Raw genomic sequence first — 25077 nt, 5'->3', positions numbered from 1 at the left:
ACAGGGGGCTATCTGTATGTATGTGACGGCAAGGGGAGGAGCCCTATCTGGCCACACGATGGGCTATCCATATGCGTGGGAAGTTAAGGGGGCGGAGCCCTAATGGCCATACAATGGGCTATCTGTATGTGTGGGACGTCTAGGGGAGGAGCCCTACTGGCCAAACAGGGGGTATCTGCCGTGCGCGGGACGTTAAAGGGCTTAGCCCAGCTGGCCTTACAGGGGGCTATCTGTATGCACGGGACGGCAAGGGGCAGAGCCCTACTGGCCATACAGGCCTATACATGGGGAAATCTGGCGGCGCCCTACTGGCCAAATAGGAGGCTATCTGTATGCACGGGACGTCAAGGGGCAGAAACCTATACTGACCATATATACAGGGGGCTAACTGAATGCATGGGACGGCAAGGGGAAGAGCCCTGTTGGACATACAGGGGGCTATCTGTATGAATGGAATGGCAAGTGGGCAATGCCCTTCTGGCCATACAGGGGCATATCTGTATGCGTGGGACGACAAAGGGGCAGAGCCTTACTGGCCATATAGGGGGCTATCTATATGCGTGGGAAGTCAAGGGGCGGAGCCCTAATAGGCTACATGTATGCAAGGGACGGCACAAGGGCAGAACCTTACTGGCCATATAGGGAGTTTAGAAGCTGCCAGAAGCTGCATCATTTTCATATATTTCTTTTCCTCTAATAGTAATCTTCAAGACCAAATCTGCATGTATAAACACAAAAGGATGTACTCTACATATGCTTTACATTGTATCTTTTTCTATTTATTTTCAGCAAATTTTTAAAGAGGTTCCGTAAGTCCCGGCTCTTACACCCCTGTCATGAACAACTCACACTCGCAGTGTCAGTCTGATTCACAAGCCTATAGTAACAAGCTTATCAAATTGAAGTACTAAGACCCCTGACCAACAGTGACATTTAGTGCCGAATATGCTTCTAAAGTAATGGATGACTTTCATCATATTTCGAGTGTCATACAACCGTTCTGCTTTCATGCTTAACGATATTTGCTATCATTGGAAGGTTCCTTTAAAGATAAATTGAGCACTATGCACCTCGGGGTGGGTGGGGGGGGGGTGGTGGGGAGGTGTAATTATTTAAAAGCTAATTCATCTTCTTGTAAAGTCTAACAAATCCACCACAATATGTTCTTGAACTTCTTATGAGAAAAAGAATACCCATGTGAGTGACATTCAACAACATTAATCCTTGGAAAATTTGCAACGCACTGTAATATTTGCATTTCAATAATGTTTCAAGAATAACATGAATCACTATAGATCTGTGAAGTTAAATCCTCGTTATGGGTTGGTTTGGATTGGTGGCAGTATGCCGGAATGTGATGGAGAAGAAGTCATGGTATATAAGAAATCACGCAGCTCCAGGGATTTGGTTTTAACTGACCTGGCATTGATATATCCAAAATACATAACCCCAATCCATCTTGACAAGAGTGATAACAAAACTTTGAGTGTAAAGTTAATAATCTACGACTTTATTATCTCTTCTTGTGCAGACGTCAAAATACACATTAAGCACATGAATAAACTAAACTCATCAAGTCTAAATTGATTTTGAAATTCTGCTGAAATTTCATTTATTTACTACACTACGAAAAAATATCAGTAACTTAAGTCACTAATATAAATCTATTAATCTAGTATTTGTAAATCCTGAGTTCTAGTATTCCTTTATTAAATGTAAAATAAAAACCATTGACACCATAATAAAAGAAAAAACAAATCCAAAACAAACCCAAAACAAAAACAACAACAACAACAACAAAAAAGCAATCTGCATGATTCGGAATGGTATTCCTTAGAGTCAATATCAAATCTACATGATTGGGGACCTTCAGCCACGACCTAAACTAACAGAGGGCGCTGTCTAATTCCGCGAAAGCTTGACAAGCTACAGTCTCGGAATTCACCAACTGAGAATTCCTTTGAGAAATCTATAATGGAAAACTTCCGGGAAAATTACCTGTACATTTCCTAACAGCTATATGGCGAGCTAACATCGTTTTCATCAGAAGAACATTTTAACACGGAAATGTTCGGCTGGCAACTACACACACGTCTGGTCGTCAACGAATCTGGAAGCTTCTATCACTTCCGCTTAACTGGGTTTCAACTAACCATCACCACCACTCATTGCCTCCTCCAACCCTAACATGCTACCTTCCTATCACCGTCCAGCCACATGTCTCTTCGACCCGGACCACAAATTTAAAAATAACTCTAATTTCCTATCTTATTTTTACCGATCAGGGGCTTGCGCCCCTGGCTCGCTGAAGCGCCTTTCGGCGGAATCAACTATTTACAAAACAATCTATCTAGTAAAATTTAAAATATACTAGGCTTATACCTGCGATTCCTAGTTTATCACTAGTGGTATAAACATTTTGATTTCGAAATTATTAAGACGAGATCTTTTAAAACATTTTATTTTTTTACAATTAGCACATAGACTGAGATATGCCGGGTACAAACTGTACAAAATCTTTGGATAGGCCATAATCTATATATAGGTAGGCCTATATATAGGTAATGCGCATTTAGACCCAGAGCTACTGCTCAGTTAGGACCGATATGATAGCGCCCTCTGCAGAAAACGCTGGAAATAATTCCCAAATGTAAGCAATCAGTTCAGATTGGTTTCCACGTCTATTGATTGGATGCTGATGGCGCAGATGGGGCCGATTGTCCAGCAGAAGGCTGTAGAGGAGTTATCTCAGACGTATCAGATGCACCAGTTGTACCAGAGTAGTTTGTGAGGGCCAGCAGACGAATCTCAGTTGGCGTTGGTTGGAGAAGAGGGCCTAGTGATGATACAAAAGTAAAGAGACCATCGATCACAATGTGTGTGTGTGTTTGATGTTATTTACAAATTAAATTTATGCTACGGCGGATGTTCCGTGCACGAGGACCTTTACCTTACTAATTATCAGTTCTGGGAATATGAGAGGATGGGGTTGGGTAGAAGTTGTTGAAACAGATGAAGAAAGAGACAGAGGGACAGAGATTTAGCGAGAGCTGGATGGGAGAAGGGAGGTGTTAGAATTAATTTAAGAGAGATAAAGGTTGCAAGAGACGATTTTCGACATGTTAATAATGTATGTATTGTATGTTTGTATTTTAGATCCTGCTGCAAGCAGGAACTCGCGAAGAAGCCTCATTGGCTTATCAAAGCCGCAAGCTGACCGAAGTCAGTCTCTTACATTCATATTTAACGTCCGTGATTATGAATTGTCAATTGTCAACAACTCTGTAACTGGACGACATACATTAATCTTGGAGTGACTCAAACTGGGGACATTATGATTGGAAGGCACCGGCGTTAACCACTGAGCTAGCACTCCTTAATTGAAAGCATGAATAGACACATATGTCAATTCGTCGTAAGCAAGAGAGTAAACGAACTACTAAGGAGGAGACAGAGTGACTGTGCTAATTTTACATACATACCGACGAAACTCAACAGTACAGGCACAAACAGAAGACTGTAGACCACAGCGAGTCCGAGTAGACCAAGGTAGATCTGGAAAAAGTACGTCTGCACTAACTGACTCTTCAGTAAAGCTAGACTGCAAAATGTCAGTAACTTAGGGATGAGACTGCCTGCCAGAAGCTGTAAATATGAAATGCAAACAAATAAATTTTGACAGACAAAAACAGCCAATGTTTGAATGATGAGTCGAAAATTAAAATCCACTAAAAAGGTGCACACTTAAACTAGTATATAGTACGAGATTAAAGAAAATGCAGTCGTTTTGTTCAACGCGGTAGCTGGCTTCCTTGAATGATAAAACAAAATACCCGACTGGACGACTGACGAAGGTGAGAAACATGTTCTTTTGCCGTCCCGTTTTCCGTGGAGTTGAACAGGGAGGGGGGGGGGGTAGGAAGCTTCCAAAAAGTGGGGGCGGGGCGCAACATCAGAAGGGCACTTTCTCATTCCACAACCACTACTCGTTATGCTATAAACCGATACACACCAGTCATACCACTTAAATATATATGATGGGTTAGTATGCTATCAATACTATTATGGTGCACGTGAATAATTAAAATAAAATGTTAACAATAACAAAGGCTTAAGATATCCAAACAAAAGACAGTTCTTCATCAAAAGGTCATATTTTATATGCAAGTACGGCACATTTGCTATTTTGGAAAAATGTGGGGGAACGTGCCCCCACCCCCCCCCGGCACCTACCCCCTGGAGTTGAACCCAAGTTCCCTTATGTAAGGAACGATCATTTCTGCCAATAAACCCCTTCAAATCTCCGGTCCATACTTACCGAACTGCCCGTGTTGGAGACTGTATCTCTAATTTGCTTTGATTTTGTCGTTTCTTCGTTACCCGCATAGGATGAATAAGAGTCTGCTATGTGAGTAAATATTTCACCAGCGACACCAACACTCTTTTTGATGGAAAAGAAAATACAAATCAAGAGCTCATTTGCATAAATATGAATCTCACTCTTCTTCATGTGCATCATCATCACCGGAAGTGACAAGATGTAGAAGAGTTTGAAACTTTCTATATTCATCATGATGACACAGGGGAACTTCCTGATGAGATTTTACTGAATTCCTATTTTGGTTCGCAAACGAGTGTCTGGTGGATTAACATGTTTGTGGTGGATTAAAATGATAAACGGAATAGTGGATGCCTTGTCGGATTACTTTAACTATAGCTTTGTACTTTGTTGTAATATGTGCATGCCTCTAGTCGTCATTATTTCGGGCCAAGTTGATGTAACGTAAAGTTGTTAACGCACTTACAAGGTGACTAGCTCACTCGAATGGAAAGTCCAGTATAGTTCGTCATACTTGTGACTATGCGCGTGCGTACAAAGTTTTTCACCAGAAATGTTCTTATATATTCATTTCCTTTTCTTCAGTGTCCGAATTGGCTTTCATAGTGTACTGTTACCAGCCATAGACACTGTACACTACATATTTGCGACACGGAAACTTGATGGTATAAGTACCCAGAAATATTCTTCGGTTTTCTTTGATTTGCCTGTCCATGAATCTTTCTGAATCAATGGCAACGACAATGATATCAATTGCCAATTTGGTATATTATCCTTTTCTGGAAGTTAAAGCGGGCTGCATGTCACGAAAAATGAGCAACAATTTAAGATGATAGAATGTATCAGTGATAATCATAATTTGGCAACAAAAGGAAAAGAAAACCTTGATCAAACCTTAATTGGTTTATAATTTTTTTTCTCGAGACTGTTTGGGAATAGAGATTATACTCTTTATTGAAAAAGTCTATCAAGAGACGTGACGTGATATGGTTACTTACAATAATCACATTCACTAGGACTACGTCTGAAAAGGCGATGCCGAGAAGAGACAGTAAACCAAGCAGATTGATAGTGAAGAGAGCCAAAGCCGCTGTGATAAGAGGAGCCACCAACAAACTCAGTCCAAGCAGAATACCCTTTACAAGGAACATCACGATAAGAGTCACGGCTAGGCTCTTCATAGTAACGATGACCACGTTTTGGAACTGTGCATAGAACACATGGAAGTTACTGAGGGGAAAAAAGAAACCGAAAGAGAGGAATATGTTTGCTTCTGTTAAGGTACACATTTTTTGACTTACAATTTTTTACTTTTTTTCAAGACGCATCACCTAAGAAAGTTAACCTTGTGATATGAAGTTATAGATATAGGGAATATATACAGGTAACACGGAGTAGCGATGATATGCACAAACATTAGATCAGGGGTTCCCAGGGTCCATCCCACGGGGTTCATGAGACGTTTCTGAAAGTCAAAACTAGAGTACTTTTTGTTGAACAAAAATCTGATATATCATATAATTAGTAATGTACAAAAGTCGTACCTATCGACAAACTCTACAATATTAGACTATGAACTTAAACTTTTACGAAGCACTGTTATGTGTATTATAGTATAATAATGACTCAGATCGTGTCTCGAAAAGTTGGGGGTTCGTGGACAACTCTGGCATCCATAGGGGGTTCGTGGGGGGATAAGGTTAGGGAAACCCTGCATTAGACGGTGGTGGGGTGAAGAATGGGGAGTGAAGGATAGCGATACTAATGACTGGACGATAACCATTCTCTACAAGACCTTTCTGTAAGTTGTAGATGGTTCACATGCTTATATTTCTCTTTGTTAAGAAAAGAAAAAGGAAGAATGATATTTTCTTGGTCAAGTTCAAGATTTAACCTAAATGTTGACAATATCATCTGTTTTTTTTTTAGTTTACCTGTATGCGAAAACCTCGTATGTTTTTAAGGCCGATTGGATATTTTCATTCAAGACTTCTTCAATATTTCCTGCTAGCTGATTAGCTTTGTCATACGCCATGAGATAGTCTTTGGAAGTTACCAAGGTTGTTTGGTACGTGGCAAAGTAGGTCGCTTTATAGGGGAAAATGATGTTAGATATATGTTAGCTTGCTACCATGTTACATGTTCTGAAAAAAATCTAAAAGTGTTTTAATCATGTTTTTCCCTTATTGACCAATCTACAATTTGTACAAGTTTACATTCTAAAAAAGCTTAACAGTTATCTTTTCATCTTGAAGTTCAATCTATGTCTTACAATATGATGAAACTAATAAGCTGTCCATATAAACGTTTCGTAATGTCCGCAAATTTGGTTTGTAACTTTAAAGTTTCAAATTAGTACACAAAATGTTCAAAGAAAATTCAGATTGATGCATGTGTTCTGATGAACTCCATATTCTTCATGTTTGATAAAATGGAAAGTTCTATCTCAGCTAAAATAAAATGTTCATTATTGATATTTACTAACCTCCAATGGAACCTGCTCGATTAATTTGTACTGAATCGGCCAGTAATTTACCGCTGTAATGAAGAAGAGTTCAGTATTTGTAAGTATTTAAACGACAGTTTCATTCCTTTCTTTTGTTTCTACATGTTTTCTTGATAGATGTTTGAAATTTATGTGAGCTTGTTAGAACACTTTAGCAACTCTTCTTCACTTAATAGTCCATTCAAAGAGTTTACATCAACTTGAAAATTGAACTCTCAGATGAATAATAAATAGGCAGCCTCACATTAGTTGACATCATCATAGGCGTATGAGCCCAATTTGATTTGTGGGGGGGGGGGGGGGCTGTAACGACTTGCCCGAATAATATAACCAAAATTGTTCGCGCGCTCCGCGTTCAACATGTTAATTTGCATATCATATAGGCATGCATCGGTTATGACATCGCATGCCAATTACATACAATCATTTGCCGTGTTATTACCCTGCCATATTGGTTATAATTATTGGGGAAGTCGTTACATTAATCATGATAATAATAATAATAAGTTTAACCATTGAAGAAAATCATTGGAAATTATTTTTCTTTCAGTATAGGTGCCCAAAAAATTCTCAGCATATTGCCCGAATTTTCACAAACATTTTTGATTGGGGGCTGCAGCCCCCCCCCCCCCACCCCAGCCCCCCCCCCCGCCTCATACGCATATGGACATCATGAATTGATATTGATTTCGGTCTCATCAGAGAGCGACATTTCACTCTACGCTTTTGTGATCTAGATTCAATCTAAATAGTCACGTACAAACATACCCTGTAGGACATTCAGCTGTCGGTGGTTCAGCTAAAAACTGCTTTAGGAAGTTGGACATGTCTTGGCCTGTGGGAAACAATTTGTTCTTGCTGCTGACACAGGTTTTATTCGTTCCTTATGGAGAGAGGTGCACACACACACAAAAAAATCAATTTATAGCATACTTTGTATTATTTTTGTTTATATGGGTAGGGGAAGTTGCTTAAATTTATCTTTTGATACTTATGTTATACTTTAAATGAAGATACCTTAGTCTATTTTTTTTTGTAGATGTATTATTTTATTTGAATAAATGTGGGGTAGGTATACATGTGAGAAATAAAGAGACAGGTATGAGGAGAATGTAGGAGAGGTAAGCTTGGTCATGCTAATATACTTTAATTTGTTAAAACTTTAAAAATAAAATAAAAAACAACGATACTTTGTAAAGAATTAAGGATAAGGATAGAAATTATACAGATCTACGCCAGCGTTTAACAATCAGGCTAAGCTTAATCTTTCGAGACCAGGTTACATTTACCCGCTACCGAACAAAATGAGTTACTACTGGTGTCATAAATACGACAGAACATCGGATCACCTTTCGCATCAGTCCAAGTGAGGTAGTCATCTAACCATGACGTAGCACTTTGAGCGATTTTGGTGCTGAAAAGACATTTAAAACATAGTAATAGTCTCAGTCAGTTTTGAATCAGAATATGGCATGTATTACTTACAAAGCGAAAGCAGCAAGTTCTTATATGTCGTCAAAAAGTATCAGTAGTTTGACTAAACATACCGATTATTGCTCGAAAATGTGAAAATTAATAATTGTTGTTTTATGAAACAAATGGTTCGCTACCCGGAAATAAATTGTTATATTTATATTTAATCACATAGTAACTAATGACATAAACACAATGGAAAATGGTGGAAACTTCGATTCGCTCTGCATTATTTCTCTTCCGTCTTTATAACATTCCTCTGTTCGGTATTACTTTAATTCCAAGTCCATTGTCTATTTGATCCTTGTTAAACAATCTGGACAATTATATATAATTTCTCTTTTGAATCAAACGGATATTTGAAATCGGGGGTCCCTAGGACAATAGCATGTCACCGAACCCCCCTTTTTTAAGTCTTTCAAATTCATGGTATAGCCATGCGTCCATGAAGATTTTTTTGTTGAAAATGAGTGTATATACTACTCTTTATCCCATTTTTGCCTAATTGACCCCGGGTCACGGGCTGTAGTCCTACACCCCTATACCCCGTCTTTCTCAGGTCATTAGTTGACCATCTTATACAGGGGCGGACTGGGTCTTAAATCCGGCCTGGGCATTTTCCACCTAGACCGGGCCATTATTCATTGATATATTATACTTACATAGTGATCGCCGTCCTGGGGGAGGAGTCTCCTCATTTAGATTTATTGAAGTTAAGGAATGCCTAGATGCAAAATGGTGCTATATTTCTTAATTTTGTAGGTTACAATAATCCTTTAAAAAGACCCAAAAATAATTTTCCAGAAGTAACACTTGATTAAACTGAGTAAAGTTAAAACCGTAAAAAAAATAGCCAAAAATATAAGTTTTAGACTGGATTTTATTTAGTTTTTCAAGCATTTTGTGACACAATGCTTGAAAACAACCTAAACAAAATCCATTAGCACGGACGAGTTGCCATTAGCGCGTTCTTTTGTTACGAACTAACAGACTAACTAACATGGTGATTTCATGAGCTGCTTCCCACAGTTAAAAATATATTCCTACACAGCCCGTCTGTATTCTCTATATACTGTGAAAATGGGCTGTAATATTTACTAGGCTACCCAGCCCACCGGTCCACCGGGCATTGCCCAAATACCCGTGTGGCCAGTCCGCCACTGATCTTATAAAAAAAAGAAAACAATGTTTACCTGTCTGAATTGAATGTAGCATTCTTAATTTGCGCCGTCAGTGAATTGAGTTGGCACTCGTGCTCACTACAGATTTTATCTTGTCCTTCTACTGTGGAATAGTTGTATCCCGACTTTACGACGAAGTAGACTGGAGTACCTAGTTTAGAGTACTCATCGACGTCATCCAAATATTGATGCAAGTAGGAAGTCTTTTATGTGATTAAAAAATATAAAGGTTTTATGTATTAATTTTAAGTCAACAGTCTGTTAGTAAAGTACTCCTTTGATCAGAATATACCAGGGCATAGCAGTATAGAATGGTATGTAACGTGTAATCCACGTAGAAGGCTTATGTTTTCCCACAATGTTTAAGGAAGATAATGTCACTATTTCAAGTTGCTCCTTAGTAGACAAAAGGGGTTTGATCTACGGACTTATTGACCCAAAAAAGAAAAGGAAACGACACCTTGGTTGGTCAATGGTAACATTTTTTACAGTTTACTTGATAGTGTCGTTTCTTATTGTCATACCAAAAATTGTTATGTTATTTTAAATGTATCCTTGTCGAATGCTCTTTAAAGGGTGTGAAGACTCGCGCACAAAGAAACGTCTCATGCCGGTGATCTGACCTAGTTTCGAATGAGGTGTAACAGAAGTGTTAGACACCACCATCGATCCCAGAAAATACACATACAGCTTGCTACCGTCGGTGATTAGACACTAGTGTACAGTCAATACATACAGCTACGGTCAATACCCACAACACAGTGTATATAGCAGCGATGGACATCTCATGTCTAGATAAAAGATAACAAGGTATCACGTTTCATTAATGTCTGCATTTTGAAGCGACAAGAAGAAAACTTCACTTGCAAGCAACGGAAAGGTATCCTTTTCAGAGCACGGCACGCGGTTTGGGGTGAGTCTTCAATGCCTTTAAGTCTCATTGTGGCTACATTTCCATGTATCATACATACGATACAAGTGATTCCCACAAAATCCTTTAATCGTCTTCACTACGTGATGCACAAACGCAGAAAACAGATCAACTGGTACCTCGATTATGTGAAATGTACCGTTTAACATGCGATGCTGTAACAAATCTTCAGTTTACAGGTTAAATTCTTATAGGCTACACTGCAGTATTCATATGTTTTTATTATTGGCTCTTTTCACTAAAAAGATTTTGTGCTATCAATCTTTAATGCACAGTATTGTCACAGTATTAGCCACAACCTAATTCAAACGAGGTAGGGCTCGAATCCTATAACTAAAATGAAAAAAAAAAATAATGAATGATTACTTTACCTCTGGTACAGTGTTTCGGCCGTCAAGACCCACTTCTAACTGGGTTATTAAAGTCAGGCTGATATACGTGAAAATAGCACATCCCAAAACCTGCGTGACAAATTTAAGAAAAGGTAGAAAATACAGTTCCAGTCTTAAATGACATCATCACACAGTCTTATTACTGCAATGGATTTGTGTTTGTGAGTTTTGAGTTGCCTTTGTCTATACCTATGTAGCTCATCGTGCAGAATATTATTTGGTTTTCGTAGGAAATCAGAGTTTAATAACGCCACAAAACTGATCCAGAAGGAGAGATGAAAATCTCACCTTTTGTCCTCCAAAGAAAGCAATGGGGATCACAAGAGGAATCCAGGATGAAAAGGGAGAGGATGTGACCTTAAGGTCTGTACCCCAGTTATATGCATTGGTTGGCTTCAAAACAAATTAAATTGTACCCTCGAAATGGTATATTTTGCGGGTATATTTAGGCTATAAATCATGTCATTAATTAGGTATTCCCGCAAGATTTTAATAATAACTACTTTTAATTTTTTGTGGGGTGTACACCCCTTACAACGCCTACCCTGGATCTGCACTTGGTCACATATCAGATTGCTTAGGATTCGGAATTACATTTACAACAATAGTTGTGATCTATTCACTTCGTAAGAATAGCAATTATAAATTCCACATCTAATAGTATAGATCAGGTTCAATTCAATCGAAAAAATTCTTACCACTAGATATCTTGTTGCTGGACTAGTAATGATTGGTACATAGTATTTGAACATTACTTGATACAATTTCCCAGATTCCTTTTCTGCTGGCTCTTCGTCAGTCATCGCATCATCAAGTTTTTTCGCAAGACAGTGAAGCAACTTGCAGAGTTGCTTGAAGAGATAAACACAAATAAATTTAACAGATGACTTTTTAGGTGTTATAGTCCAAGAGAAAATAAACAAAATATATGTTAGTAGTGTTTCTATTCTGGTTTTCAAGATCATTCACTTTTATATAAGCTACTCCTTGACGGCTTAACTGATGATGACGTCATCTCCTCAGTGTAGGCCTAAATGTTAATGTTAATCCATTGTTATTAATTTTAATAACTCTACCAAGACATGTTCTTTGAACTTCATTTTAACAACAGGACAACAATGGATGGCACTTCAACACAATTTTCCCTTGAAAAAAATGCACTATAGTCTTGTAAACATGTCGTTTGAGGCCATTATAGTCATGTGCCTTTCTATCGAGTTATGCATCGGAGGAACTGACTTAAAAGTCTGTGTATTAGACTACATAGTTCAGTCACTTTTACTGCTAAACATCAGCTGTTTAAAGTGTCACTTTTCAATAAACTAAATGTGTTATGGAAATTTCACCTAGATTGATAGCCATTGCTTTTTAACGGCTATAATATATCAAAGTTAGTTTTGTGCCTTGCATTCCTCGTTTACAGTTTGCCTCATTGTATGATACATATCTGCCATACAATCGACAATGTATAGACCGCACTTCCGCAAATAACGGTGGTATATAATGGTATATGCACTTTTAAGAAGCATGTGGGAGCCGATGACTCTGAGTAACTGAGTATCATATGATGTTAAATTTCTATCATTTTTTCCAGAACCATGGATTTGTATTAAAATATCAGTGGTACACTTATTCGGCTTTTAGAACCCTTTTTGAAAGAATGAATAATCGAATCTAATCGTCGACTAAGTTCATTTGGTTTATCTCACCGGATCACGTCTCTACATGTCCGTTATTGATTAAGTTAAAGACAACCTATCGTTATATGAGGAACGCATACCCACATAAAAGTTATGATGTCAGACAAATGGACGTCGAGCAAATGCTGAATGACCAACCCGCAGACCACACCGATACTACACACGGAGCCAACTCAGAGGAGTGCATTGACACATTCATTGGACGTCGAGCAAATGCTTAATGACCAACCCGCAGATCACACGGACGCTACACACGGAGCCAATTCAAAGGAGTGCATTGACACATTCATTGGACGTCGAGCAAATGCTCAATGACCAACCCGCAGATCACACGGACGCTACACACGGAGCCGACTCAAATGAGTGCATGGAGACTTTCGTGGCTTGCCATCGTATGCTTTCAAAAAGTGAAATAACACTTTTAAAGAGTGCATTATCACAGCGAATGTTAAGAAACGTAAACATCGTCTTTCGGTTTTTATCAGTAATTTTCGAACAAAATAAGAGGCATGTTATGTTAAGTTGGGTTTATTTACAGGACTAAAGACGAAAAGAGCAGGTTAAGATGGTTATAGCCCCAGTGCCCAAGGTCAATTAAGGGCCCTGGAAATATGGAAAGAAAATGTTGTTTTCTTGGTTTCATAATAAAGTTGACTAAAGGAAAGGTGAATACTTCAAGAAGGACGCCGATGTGACAAATTCTTCTCCTGGGCCCGACCTTGTGTTCGACGTCATTGGTGAAGTATCAGTTTAGTATCCTATGATGAAGTTGTTTTCTCCTTGGAATTCTGCCATGTAGGTTCATTATGACCGTCGTTTTTATGTGAATGTTATTGTGAATGTTATTTCTTTCATCTTGTTTTACTTACATCATGGTAGCGATACGACAGTTCAATAACTGATATCAGAACAGTGATTTGGAAAAGGAAATTCAGCATCACACTGATCGCCGCACATATTGCAAACGTCTTAATGGCAGGTGTTTCGGTGATGATAGAAGCTGTATATATTTGAGAATATAAAGTTCAATTAATTATTTATTTATATATTTTAATATATTTATACAGGGTACCACATTCAGCGTAGCTGTTATAAACAGTGGCCCTGTGAAACAAGAAACACGTAAGAAAAAAGAGAGGAACAGATATAAAATAAAAACAGCAATAACACAAAAAAAATTAAATAACATCAAAGAATGAATAAAGGAAAAAATATAAACATTAAGATCTCATGTAAACCCTTAAGATGACATTTAAAAGTATCAAGAGTATTGTATGCCTTGATATATTCAGGAAGACTGTTCCAAACTGTTGGATTCATAAATGCGAATGCGATTACAAAACATCCTAACCTAGCTTAGGGTATGCACGTGAACATCATTTGCATTAAAAGAACGTGTGAGTCTATCCTGAATATCAACCGACATAGTAACATCATTAGAAATATAATCTGGAGCCATACCATGAATGGATTTTAAACATTAAAATAGTCATAAAATAATCACTATTTTGTTTCACATTCATCCATTGAAGTTCCTTTACTAGATGAATACCTCTAAAATAAATAAAATCATTATTGCCAGTAACAATCCTTGCAGCCCTATTCTGAAACCATTTTTGAAGTCATTTGACTTGTAAAGCCCCACACAGTTAGCGCATAATGAATGTTAGGTTGGATGTTAGTATTGTAAATACAAGAAGAGACCATCCAATGAAATCGACGCTCACGAGATTTTCATTACAGCATATTAAAAGTACCATTGATGTTTATTATTATTGAACTTTGAACATTGTTTTTTTGTGTGTCCTTATGCCCTGTTGTCTTGTCTGTTATCTCTCCTTCACTTTGTTGAGTGGTGGAATGGAATGTTCGGTCATAATTTTTATATTATCGGTAAATACAATAAATAATACATAAAACATGACAAAAGAAGATATTTGGAAGTTTCGTACATACCTTATTTTACAAAATGTTCATATTGAGGCAACAAATAAGATATACATATGACGAATATAAGGAACAACTGGCGTCATACTGGTAAGCACTTGATAAACTTATTCTCTGGATCTAAGTTCAAATCTCGTTGCGACCTGAGTTGTTGATCTCTTCAAAGACATTAACATCACAATCCTATGAAATGAAACTCGTTCAAAGTCAATAGTACCGTATCTACCAGGAATCATGCAGCACATACATACGATATTTATCGACAAACGTCTAAACAAACATACGAACCAACCAACCAACCAACCAACACACACACACACACACTTACGAAAGATATCTTACCCAAATAAAATGCCAAAGCTTCGCTAAAGGTAGCCGCAGTTAAAGCTGGCGCTGTAAGTCCTAGTGCATTTGACAAATGATCCTTATGGTCAAAATCCGAGGTCCTGATTGGAAAGAATTTCTAGAGAGAAGAGAGCGAGAGAAATAATAAAAAATGAATTAAATTCTGACTCATCTGCTTTTTCTTCCATTGAACAGGTTCGAGCGCAATCATAGAGCAATCAAGGCCAAGCACCTGTGTGCTTGTTAGGAGGGTTGTAGTGGGGAAGGGTGGGAATCAATGGGATGGAATGGGTGGAGTGGGTGGAGTGGGGTGGGTGGAGTGGGGTGCGAAGTTATCCAATGTGCATGTTTAACATCACATAAGCTTGTTTTACTTCAAGTTCAGGTGTGGGAAAAATATAAGCCTCAAATGAAAACAGGAAATTGTATAATATAAATCATTCCGCAGAATGCAAGTTTATTATGTATTGAACTTCCTGTTTTTCATGTCATAAGTAAATTATCCCTTTCCATTTATTTCACTACAAAATAGTCACCTGATATCTTTGCATGATGATAAAAATGTTGCTACCGCCAACAGATAACGCAAGGAATGGAACAATCTGAATCGCTATTGGTGAGATGACGTAATCACAGGACACGGCAAGTCCAAATGCACTTATCACGGAAGCCAATATTAGAAGAATCCCGGTCAATGAAATCACGATACTGGTGGGTAACTTATATACGTAGAACAAAGGGATAATGAAAATACGTTGAACAGCAGAATAATGAAAATACGTAAAACAGCGGGATAATGAAAATACGTAGAACGGTAGGATAATGAAAATACGTAGAACAGCAGGAACATGAAAATACGTAAAACGGCAGGATAATAAAAATACGTAGATCAGCAGGATACTGAAAATACGTAGAACAGCAGGATAGTAAAAATACGAAGAACAGCAGGATAATGAAAATACGTAGAACAGCAGGATAGTAAAAATACGAAGAACAGCAGGATAATGAAAATACGTAGAACGGTAGGATAATGAAAATACGTAGAACGGTAGGATAATGAAAATACGTAGAACGGTAGGATAATGAAAATACGTAGAACAGTAGGATAATGAAAATACGTAGAACGGTAGGATAATGAAAATACGTAGAACAGTAGGATAATGAAAATACGTAGAACGGTAGGATAATGAAAATACGTAGAACAGTAGGATAATGAAAATACGTAGAACAGCAGGATACTGAAAATACGTAGAACAGTAGGATAATGAAAATACGTAGAACGGTAGGATAATGAAAATACGTAAAACGGTAGGATAATGAAAATACGTAGAACAGCAGGGAAATGAAAAAAAGTAGAACAGTAGGATAATGAAAATACGTAGAACAGTAGGATAATGAAAATACGTAGAACGGTAGGATAATGAAAATACGTAAAACGGCAGGATAATAAAAATACGTAGATCAGCAGGATACTGAAAATACGTAGAACAGCAGGATAATGAAAATACGTAGAACGGTAGGATAATGAAAATACGTATATCAGCAGGATAATAAAAATACGTAGAACAGCAGGGAAATGAAAATACGTAGAACAGCATGGATAATTAAAATACGTAGAACAGTAGGATAATGAAAATACGTATATCAGCAGGATAATGAAAATACGTAGAACGGCAAGATAATGAAAATACGTAGAACAGCATGGATAATTAAAATACGTACAATAGCAGGATCTAAAATGCGTAGAACGGTAGGATAATGAAAGTACGTAGAACAGCAGGATTATGAAAATACGTAGAACAGCAGGATAATGGAAATACTTCTTTTTAAAGAGCATTGACGAACTAACTATTTGAAATAAGAAGATAACTGTTTCATGTTTATTAAAAAGTATTCATGAATTTAAATCGAACTTTAAAAAATTCAGCTAGCAATTTGGATTAAGTTAATAACTATCCTTCAATGTTATGTCAAACAGAAAGAGCTAAATTAAAATATTGTTTGACAACGCTCATATCATTAAAGTAGTTAAATTTAGGTTAATCATAACAACATAAACGATACGGAGTAGTTTACTAATGCGGTGACCAGGTTTTACATACTTATATGTTGCACTCAACGGCGTAGCCAGCGGGGGGGGGGGGGGGCTTGGGGCGGGGGCACTTGTCAGACGTCATTACATACCAAAAAGAAAAACAAGTTGAGTGGAAGCCAAACTCACTGTGATTAGTTTCGACGAATGGTCCTCGCCAAGAGCCAATACCATGTACAACAACGTAGCAGTGTAAGCCACTAGAATAGTCAGAGTTGTTGATTTCTTGTTTACAAGAGAAACTTCATCTTGTAATGAACGCTGTAGCAATACAGAAATAACAAAAAGAAGCCAACTATTTCAAAATATTTGACATCCTATAGTACGTCCGTCCCTCATAAATATATCTTAAAAGCCTTTATAACTATTTCCAAACGTTACTGCGTTCCAAGTTATTTACAGCTTTCAATTAATTCGAGTCAGCAATTTATGAGTTAAGCTCATATAATATATAATATATAGTTCACAATGATTTCCTATTAACGAAACTATTAACACTTTCAAATGACCTATGTAATGGTTAGCACTGGAATTCTGCAGATGCAGATGAAAGAAGATAATGGAGGTCAAGATCCGAGTTCAAAAGTCCGGTGAATTCTGCTTTTCTTAAATGCTTTTACCTTTTTTAGGCATTTATCACTAACGAACGATCTTGTGATAACGTCGAAGGACCCATGGTGTAATGGTTAGCAATCGAGACTTTTTACGATCTGTTTTCAAATTTCGGTGGAAACTAATCTCCTGGGTTTATTTTAATATTGTTTTAAATATAATTGAAATGAAAGACGATGGTTTAGTTACATCATAACATCATGGTGTAACGTTGAGAACTCGAGATTTGAGTTCAAATATCTGTGGGGACCTAATTTTGTTTTCCTATTCCTATTTATTTTCCATAAATAGTAAAAGGCAGCGTCCACCATTTATGGTCCCATGGTGAAATGGTTATCACTCGAGACTTTCAATCTCGCGATCCTAGTTCAAATCTCGGTGGGACCAGAGGCGGTTTCTGGGGGATGGGGGAGGGGCTTCAGTCCCTCCTTTTCTCTCATGAAGGAAATTTATGTGCCCATTCTTTATTCTACTTCAACTGACGAATAAGTGAGATTGAAGTGCCTGTTTACAACATTGAGATAAATGTGGAAGAGCTTACCTTTGCAGAGTAAGAAATGTTTAACTCATCACCTATGGAATAATTTGTCATAAATTTCAGAAACGCCTTTTCCCACATCATTGCTTTTCTCAGCCTGGGATCGTTATCCGATATATATTCATTTAGAGGTATCGTGATGAATATAGCTGTTGCTTCTTCAATATGCGAGCCTTAAAATCGAAATCAAATCGAGATCAGATTGATATACCTTTTCCTGCGACTAAAACAACGATGAATATGTATACATGAATATGCATCCATTTTGATCAAAGAATCAGCCAATCCTCAGGTGACAGTATTTCTCAAGAGAACCGTTTTGCACACAGTTTAATATGTCGAGCAATGTCATCATGCATGATACAGCCCAATGAATGGTGTATCTTGTGGACCGGGAAAACCCTATGGTTAGGGTTAACCCATATGGTTAACCCTAACCCGAGAAATACTGCATCACATGTAGTATCATACAATACCGTACTTCTTGAGGCAATGCAACTTGCCACATTATAACTTGTCTTGAGAGATCAAACAAAATTGAGGTCTTGGTGCAAAGAATGATACACACGTTGCATAGATGACTTTGGCCCTAGTCACTGAGTATCATGTTATTATGCATATTATTAATAAAAAATACATTGGTATACCCTATATGAACACTATATACAGTGCCACTGAAACCCACAAAACATACATGTAGATTACAGCCAAAAACAGAGAGGTTATGTTGAGTGCGTGGTCCCATGGTGTCACGATTAGCACTCGAGACTAAATGCGAGTCCAGATCTCGGTGAGACCTATTCTATTTGTGAAACAATTTCTTTGTGTAATTAATTAATTCAACAGAGGGACGATGTGGCGTGTATTTTCACCAAAAATTGTCCCAAGTTGTAGCGATTAGCACTCGAGACTCCGAGTTCAAATCTCGGTGGAAATTAATTTGACTTTTCTTACAACAGTTACACCAGTGCAATATGTCGAGTGGATAAAGACTTAAAGCCTTAAGGTAATAACAACAACAAGCTTGAAGTGTTTTGCACTTTTCCCGTAATTTCCGTTGGGGCCACTTTTCTGTGGTAACGTTCTAGTTGCGTGTATGTGGTTCCAATGATATGTAAAATATATCAAATGTGCTTTTGTATTTATTTTCCAAGCTGTAAACGGTTCATTTCATCATTTAATTACTACAAATTAACACAAAATATATCTATATCATTTACATATTGGAAATGAATAGAAAAGCACAATTAACATTATGTATATTAATTACTGTTGTGTACAAATGAAATTGTCAATAAATTAAAACAAATTCATGTTTAATTAAAAAGCCTAATATCCGTGCAGCAGCGTTGACGCTCTTTGTTCTATATTACCTTTATAACCACCTATCACGCTTTCTGGTTTCACAACCTGGCCGAGTGGACCGACGCAAGGCAACTGAAGAGACGTGTTGTCGTTCCACAATGATGGGTTGCTGTCGAAATAAAAATAATCAAACACGTTATATACAAGACAGCTATATGAGCCTCTTTGGTTTGATCGGGGATTAATAAAGATCAAGCTATTGTTCACCCTGGAGAACGAGCAGAGGATCACATCCGGATCGGATCCTTTACTTGAGGATCAACGTCCCAGTGCGAAAGTCCTTTTGCTCAGGATCTGACCAAACGATCTTTACCCCAAATGGGTTAGTGGGAGGGGATCAGACCCGGAACTCTAAGAGCGCAAAAGTAAGCTTGAACACTCAGGAGATCATGGTAATCCGAGACCACGATGGAAACATACGTTGGACGTTCCCCTCGGATCAGGCGCTATTCAATTTAGCAATTGGTATCTGCCATTAACGTGTTGCTGAAATTCATGGTGCGACGTTTTTAATTAATATTCAAACATGCGTAGTTCTGGAAATGCTTACAAACGACTGCATCAATTTTACGAAAAAGTGGTAAATTTGTCGTGAACTTAATGTTACTCTAACTGAGAAGTAGGCTTATACTTATTATGGTAATTTTTTACTAAGGTTCGTAAATTTTACAATTCATGATGTTGAGATAAGAAGAGAATGAATTTTAGCTAATTCAATCAAAAGAATGCTAACAGCTTGATATTGTCTTGTGGAATGATGCGACAAATACAACCTCTGCTCTAACCTGAGGCAAGCTTGTAAATGGTCCCTGTAGTCGACCCTCTTGCCAGTTTCGTCTGTAGTTTCCTTGTCCAGTCGTTCTTGTTGATTTTGCCAATAATTGAGTACACTTCTGACATCACAATCTTTATTTTCCGGTCCCAAAGGTGTATCACACACATCACCCAACGTGACGTAATCGCTGTTAGCATCATCCCAGATCTTAATGCCACTTATCTTGTTTTGTAACGTCAAAACCTTAAAACAGTCAATAGCAACAAGCAAAAAAAGTTAGACTTTCACATCTGGTGACTAGCATATTATACGCAGTTTGAAAAGATGAAGTACTTTCTTTTGGCTACAACTTACTAAAATGGTCGAGTTTCTTCTGAAATCTCTTTCTCTCGCTCTCTGCCTTGTAAAGAATTAAGATGGGTTATGACTAGCACTCCCTGACACAAGCATGGTTATTTATGATTCACATCAAATGAGGGGTGTATACCTCAAGTTGGTTGAGCTCTTTGTTTTGGCGATACTTTAATGATTGGAATCCCGTTATATAGCATTTTATTTTTTTTTCAATCGAGAAAATGAACTTGATGCCAAATGGCTGTGTAGTGACACCCTTAGCGTGTATTGCAATGTGAACCTAGCATACCCATCTTATCTATTAGTAGATTCTTACCTTTTTGAGGACGTTCTTGGATAACACGTAGCTCGATAAATCCCCATTTTCCGGATGCGATGACGGTTCTCTATGGTAGCTTATAATGACCTTTGTCTCTCTTGGAACAGGTCCAAAGTTTGACTCAAAATATTGCTTTTGCTTCAAAGCCTCGCTATTTGTTGGGGTCCATAAATCAACAGGATCCGTGAGAATCGTCATCTCTTTCAGCCAATGAGAAAGGAATGCAACAATGATCACGCCAAGTGTTATCACGAAAAATGGGTAGTTTGAAGAAAAGAGTGCAATTTTCTTAAAAAGACGGAATTTCATTTCACGAAATTGGATACGGATGTCTTCAAATTTTGATGGTTTTCCCACATTCAGAAGTACGTTTCTTCTGCTAACGACAAGTTCCCGTTTGTTTCTTTCCAGCAGAAAGTAAAACAGGGTAAATGCTATGATGAATATGATAAGGATTATGAATCCTATAAGCATCCATAGATTTATACCCAAAACAGTTAGCTGTAAGATACTCGAACATGCACAGTTAGTGCATTCACATGTTTCCGCGTTTGCCTCAACAACCTGGAGAGAGATGAGACAATACATAATTAAGTATAAACAAGTTAGTCAATTCCCACCCACCCACCCCCCCTCCTAATACGTCGCACAGTTAGCAGAATGTAGATACGGCTTTTACTTTTTAAAATGAAGATGGATCATTCTTTACTCAATTACTATGAGTATTAAGAGAAACATTGGAAAAAAGAATCGGAACTGCTGTGAAAATTCAGTAATTTCAACCACAGGACTTCAAAGGTTGGAGGAGCTTGGGGAGGGGGAAACTGATTTTCCCGACTAACATGGGTGGGGAATGAACCTGCATAGACAGGCTGTATTGCGGATCAAAAAATGTTATGAATAATAGATGTGCTTGTGGGGTCGTAGAATGCTACTCCCATCTAGGGGTTCTGAGATCTCCCCCCCCCCGCCCACCCCGCCCATACAAAGGTATGCTAATGAAATACTTTTGAATCTTCAAAAATCCCGACTAACGATGGAAGTGTAGGGGAGGGGGTAGGGGGGGTCATGGGGGGCTCCTTTGGCGCACGTGCATCATTGAATGACTATTGACTGACTATAACAAATATGTGTCTTCTTAAAATAAAGGCCACATTCTTCGATTGGTTAGAAGGTTAATCCACAAGTCTGATGCCTTCTCGGCCATAAAGGATGATAATTACTACGGGTCATTCTTTGCAGGTAATATTAATGATAATCAGTAATTATATTCAAACCAAATCACCCAGCTGTAGCTAATGTTGCGACTTTCAAGCGTGTTGACATTTGAAAAATATATCATGGTTGTCTTGAAATTAGATAAACAAACTTGTGCAATTCTCTCTCGATAAGCGGATCATGTTATATACATGGGTACTAATAACATATATAATATGTTATAACACTGTTATAACACTTCCACTTGTACATGGTCACAGGTGGTTATATTGCTGCTATTCATGTGCCAGATTTGTGTCTGTTGGACCTGTTGACATGCAAAATATATCATGATTGTCAGAGTTGTTTGGTTATATTGCTTTAAAGGATTGGTTCAGTTCATACATGTTTATGTTATATGAAAGAGGACAATAAAAGAAACACAATGGTGAAAAAAACCTGTTCAAATATCTTTTTCGGTTAAAGAGAATTCAAGTGTAAAGTTTTATCAGATGTGTAGAAACTGCTGAAATCTGACTAGCTGTGATGTCATATCCTCACATTCCTGAAAAGTCTTTGTTTTTTCTCTAAATATTTTGTGAGATTTCATGACTTTCAACCAAAAGATATGTCAGGAGATCTCATATTTGTCAAAGGAAGTATTTGAGATTAAACATCTGAAGAATATTTGATTATATTATTTTCAAATGTGTTAAAAAATGTAAATAATTTTTAAAGAAATATATTCACAGATGTTAAGGAAGTGAGGATGTGACATCACACCCTCACAGTAAGTCTTTCTACATCAGTCGTTTCCAGTGGCGTAGGAAGGTACTTTTGAGTGGGGGGGGGGGGCTGAAGACTGATGGCCGGCCTGGGGGAGGGGTCTAAGGGGAGGGGGAATTTTTTTGCATTTCCAGGTGGCCTCAGATGCAATTTGGTGCAATATAGCACACTTCAACGCACACTCCATTTTGTAAATAATTTTGCATTTTCACCTGGCCTTAGATGCAATTTGGTGCTTCAAATGAGATTTTTTTTCTCATTTGGAAATGAAAAAGGGGTTTTCTGACTTGCGAAGCGGGGGGGGGGGGGGCGGAACGATACTTCCGCCCCCCATATTTTTCACTGGGGGGGCTGGCGCCCCCCAGCCCCCCGGTTCCTACGCCCTTGGTCGTTTCAAAGAAATTTTGATATCTCCAAAGTGTCATATTTCCTTAACAGAGCATGCTATTATGGTAGTTTCTTCACTGTTCTTTTTGTCTTTTTGTGCTCTTTCATACCAAATAGACATGTCAAACACCTGAACCAATCCTTTAAGTTCAAAGTAGCTAATCATGTGCCAGAGTTGTGTCTTCTATTTGTTATACCACTAAAAACTAGAACTGTAAATCAAATGGAATACCCATAGTTGCAACAAATTTACATCTTTTTTTTTTTTTGCTAAATTTGTGAGTACATTTGAAAATGAAACATATTTCAACACAATCCGCCCATCATGATAGATCATCCTAATATTCTAGTTTTTTATGAACTTACAAGATTAGCAAACTTACCTGGAAGAGCACAAGTAAAACAGAAATAATAGAGCGAGATACTGCCATTTTATTACAATTAATTATCAGTAACACAGAAAAGACAGACTGAGAATTATTCTCAAATGGTCAAATCACCTCGTCGACGTCTGTCCCTCACTGTAATGCTTATAATGTGTATGACCGTGTGTAGATACATCATATAATTCATCATAAATCTAATACCCGTACATTCGTGAAATAATCCCTTTTGACAAGCCCTTAAGCTTCGACAGTACGAACAAGTTTTTTCTTGAGGAAATTGTCCTTTTATGTTTCTGCGCTTGATTGGTATATCGTTTAACCAAGTGACTCGGCCCAGACTACGATCACATGTTGCATAAAAGTTGGCATCTTTAAGACCCTGAGCCCTCATCATTACTACACTTGACGCAAATCGATGGGTTGTTGAGAACCTGTAGTGGCTCATCTACCAAAGCACTTAAAGTATTATATACATACACACACACCCACACACACACACACACACACACACACATATATATATATATATATATATATATATATATATATATATATACGTTGTATAGTGACATGTCTATTGTTTCCTGCAAACTATAAAAACAAGTGTTCAATGAGTCAATGTCTTTATTTATGATAGAGGAGGTGGCAGGTGCGCCACCATGGCACAACCCAAGATTGAGGTGCCACAGGCCCCGTTATCCTCTTTGTCGTGAAATGGGCGCCAATGAGGATTTTCAGCGTTTCTTCGGAGGGATCTGAGATGTAATATCTTTGCGTCAATGCATAGCAGAGTGCATTTAGCCAACTTGCACATTATAAAGCTTTGGAAGTATCGTTAAGCATTATCCAACTGATAAAGCTGATTAATATACAAAAGAAATTTCACTTAAATTTGAAAGGTTTTGTTTGTAATATTAACATATCTTTTATTCAGAGACGAAATTTCAGCGAGTACATTTTAATTCATATAACAGTAGTACCTTTTCTATTGACTAAAAATTGTCTACGAAATTACCCATATAAAATTTGTTTCGTTCAAAGACCTCTATGAGATTTTTGTTTCTACCTTTGCGTAAAGAAGTGCAAATTTTTATAATTAATATTAATTATTTCAGGATGACGTTCATACATGTGTTTACTTTGTGTTACCTTGTATTGATAAACCAATGTACCTTATATAGGAACGCTATAGGCATAAATATAGCATGAAACTGCTGAGATCTTTAAACAATATTCCAGTGAAGTCATTCAAGTACAATGTCATATACAAGGTACACAACTGCTTCTCAATATGTAAATCTCATCATACCGAGAGACTATCAAGGGCGTAGGAACCGGGGGGCTGGGGGGCGCAAGCCCCCCAGTGAAAAATATGAGGGCGGAAGTATCCTTCCGCCCCCCCCCCCCCCGCTTCGCAAGTCAGAAAACCCCTTTTTCATTTCCAAATGAGAA

The 25077-nt window shown here is 37.8% G+C and overlaps 1 protein-coding gene and 1 non-coding gene across 3 annotated transcripts; one reads left to right on the top strand and one right to left on the bottom strand.

Annotated features, from left to right (window-relative positions):
• Nucleotides 1-1489: 1489 nt before the first annotated feature.
• LOC139984696 (NPC intracellular cholesterol transporter 1-like) lies at nt 1490-24079 on the bottom strand. Of its 2 annotated transcripts, none has more exons than XM_071998705.1 (20): nt 23623-24079; nt 20867-21433; nt 20207-20439; nt 19430-19530; nt 18060-18229; nt 17036-17167; nt 15351-15533; nt 14812-14932; nt 13392-13522; nt 11521-11673; nt 10802-10891; nt 9512-9702; nt 8195-8259; nt 7614-7728; nt 6825-6877; nt 6274-6427; nt 5338-5569; nt 4319-4441; nt 3483-3645; nt 1490-2836 (listed from the first exon to the last, which is right to left on the bottom strand). In XM_071998705.1, exons 1-20 carry the CDS (start codon nt 23668-23670, stop codon nt 2682-2684), a joined length of 3180 nt encoding a protein of 1059 aa, XP_071854806.1. In that variant the 5' UTR covers nt 23671-24079; the 3' UTR covers nt 1490-2681. The 2 variants fall into 2 exon arrangements, with proteins under 2 accessions (XP_071854806.1, XP_071854807.1); XM_071998706.1 differs by having other exon boundaries at nt 7614-7680.
• On the top strand, nt 17834-17905 carry Trnae-uuc (transfer RNA glutamic acid (anticodon UUC)). The gene has a single exon. It is a non-coding gene; the product is annotated as a tRNA-Glu (tRNA).
• Nucleotides 24080-25077: the final 998 nt, after the last annotated feature.

Source organism: Apostichopus japonicus, chromosome 17, assembly GCF_037975245.1.
Source record: "Apostichopus japonicus isolate 1M-3 chromosome 17, ASM3797524v1, whole genome shotgun sequence".
Taxonomy (NCBI): Eukaryota; Metazoa; Echinodermata; class Holothuroidea; order Aspidochirotida; family Stichopodidae; genus Apostichopus; species Apostichopus japonicus.
The sequence above is the reverse complement of the archived record's forward strand: the minus strand, read 5'-3'. Positions and strand labels throughout refer to the sequence as shown.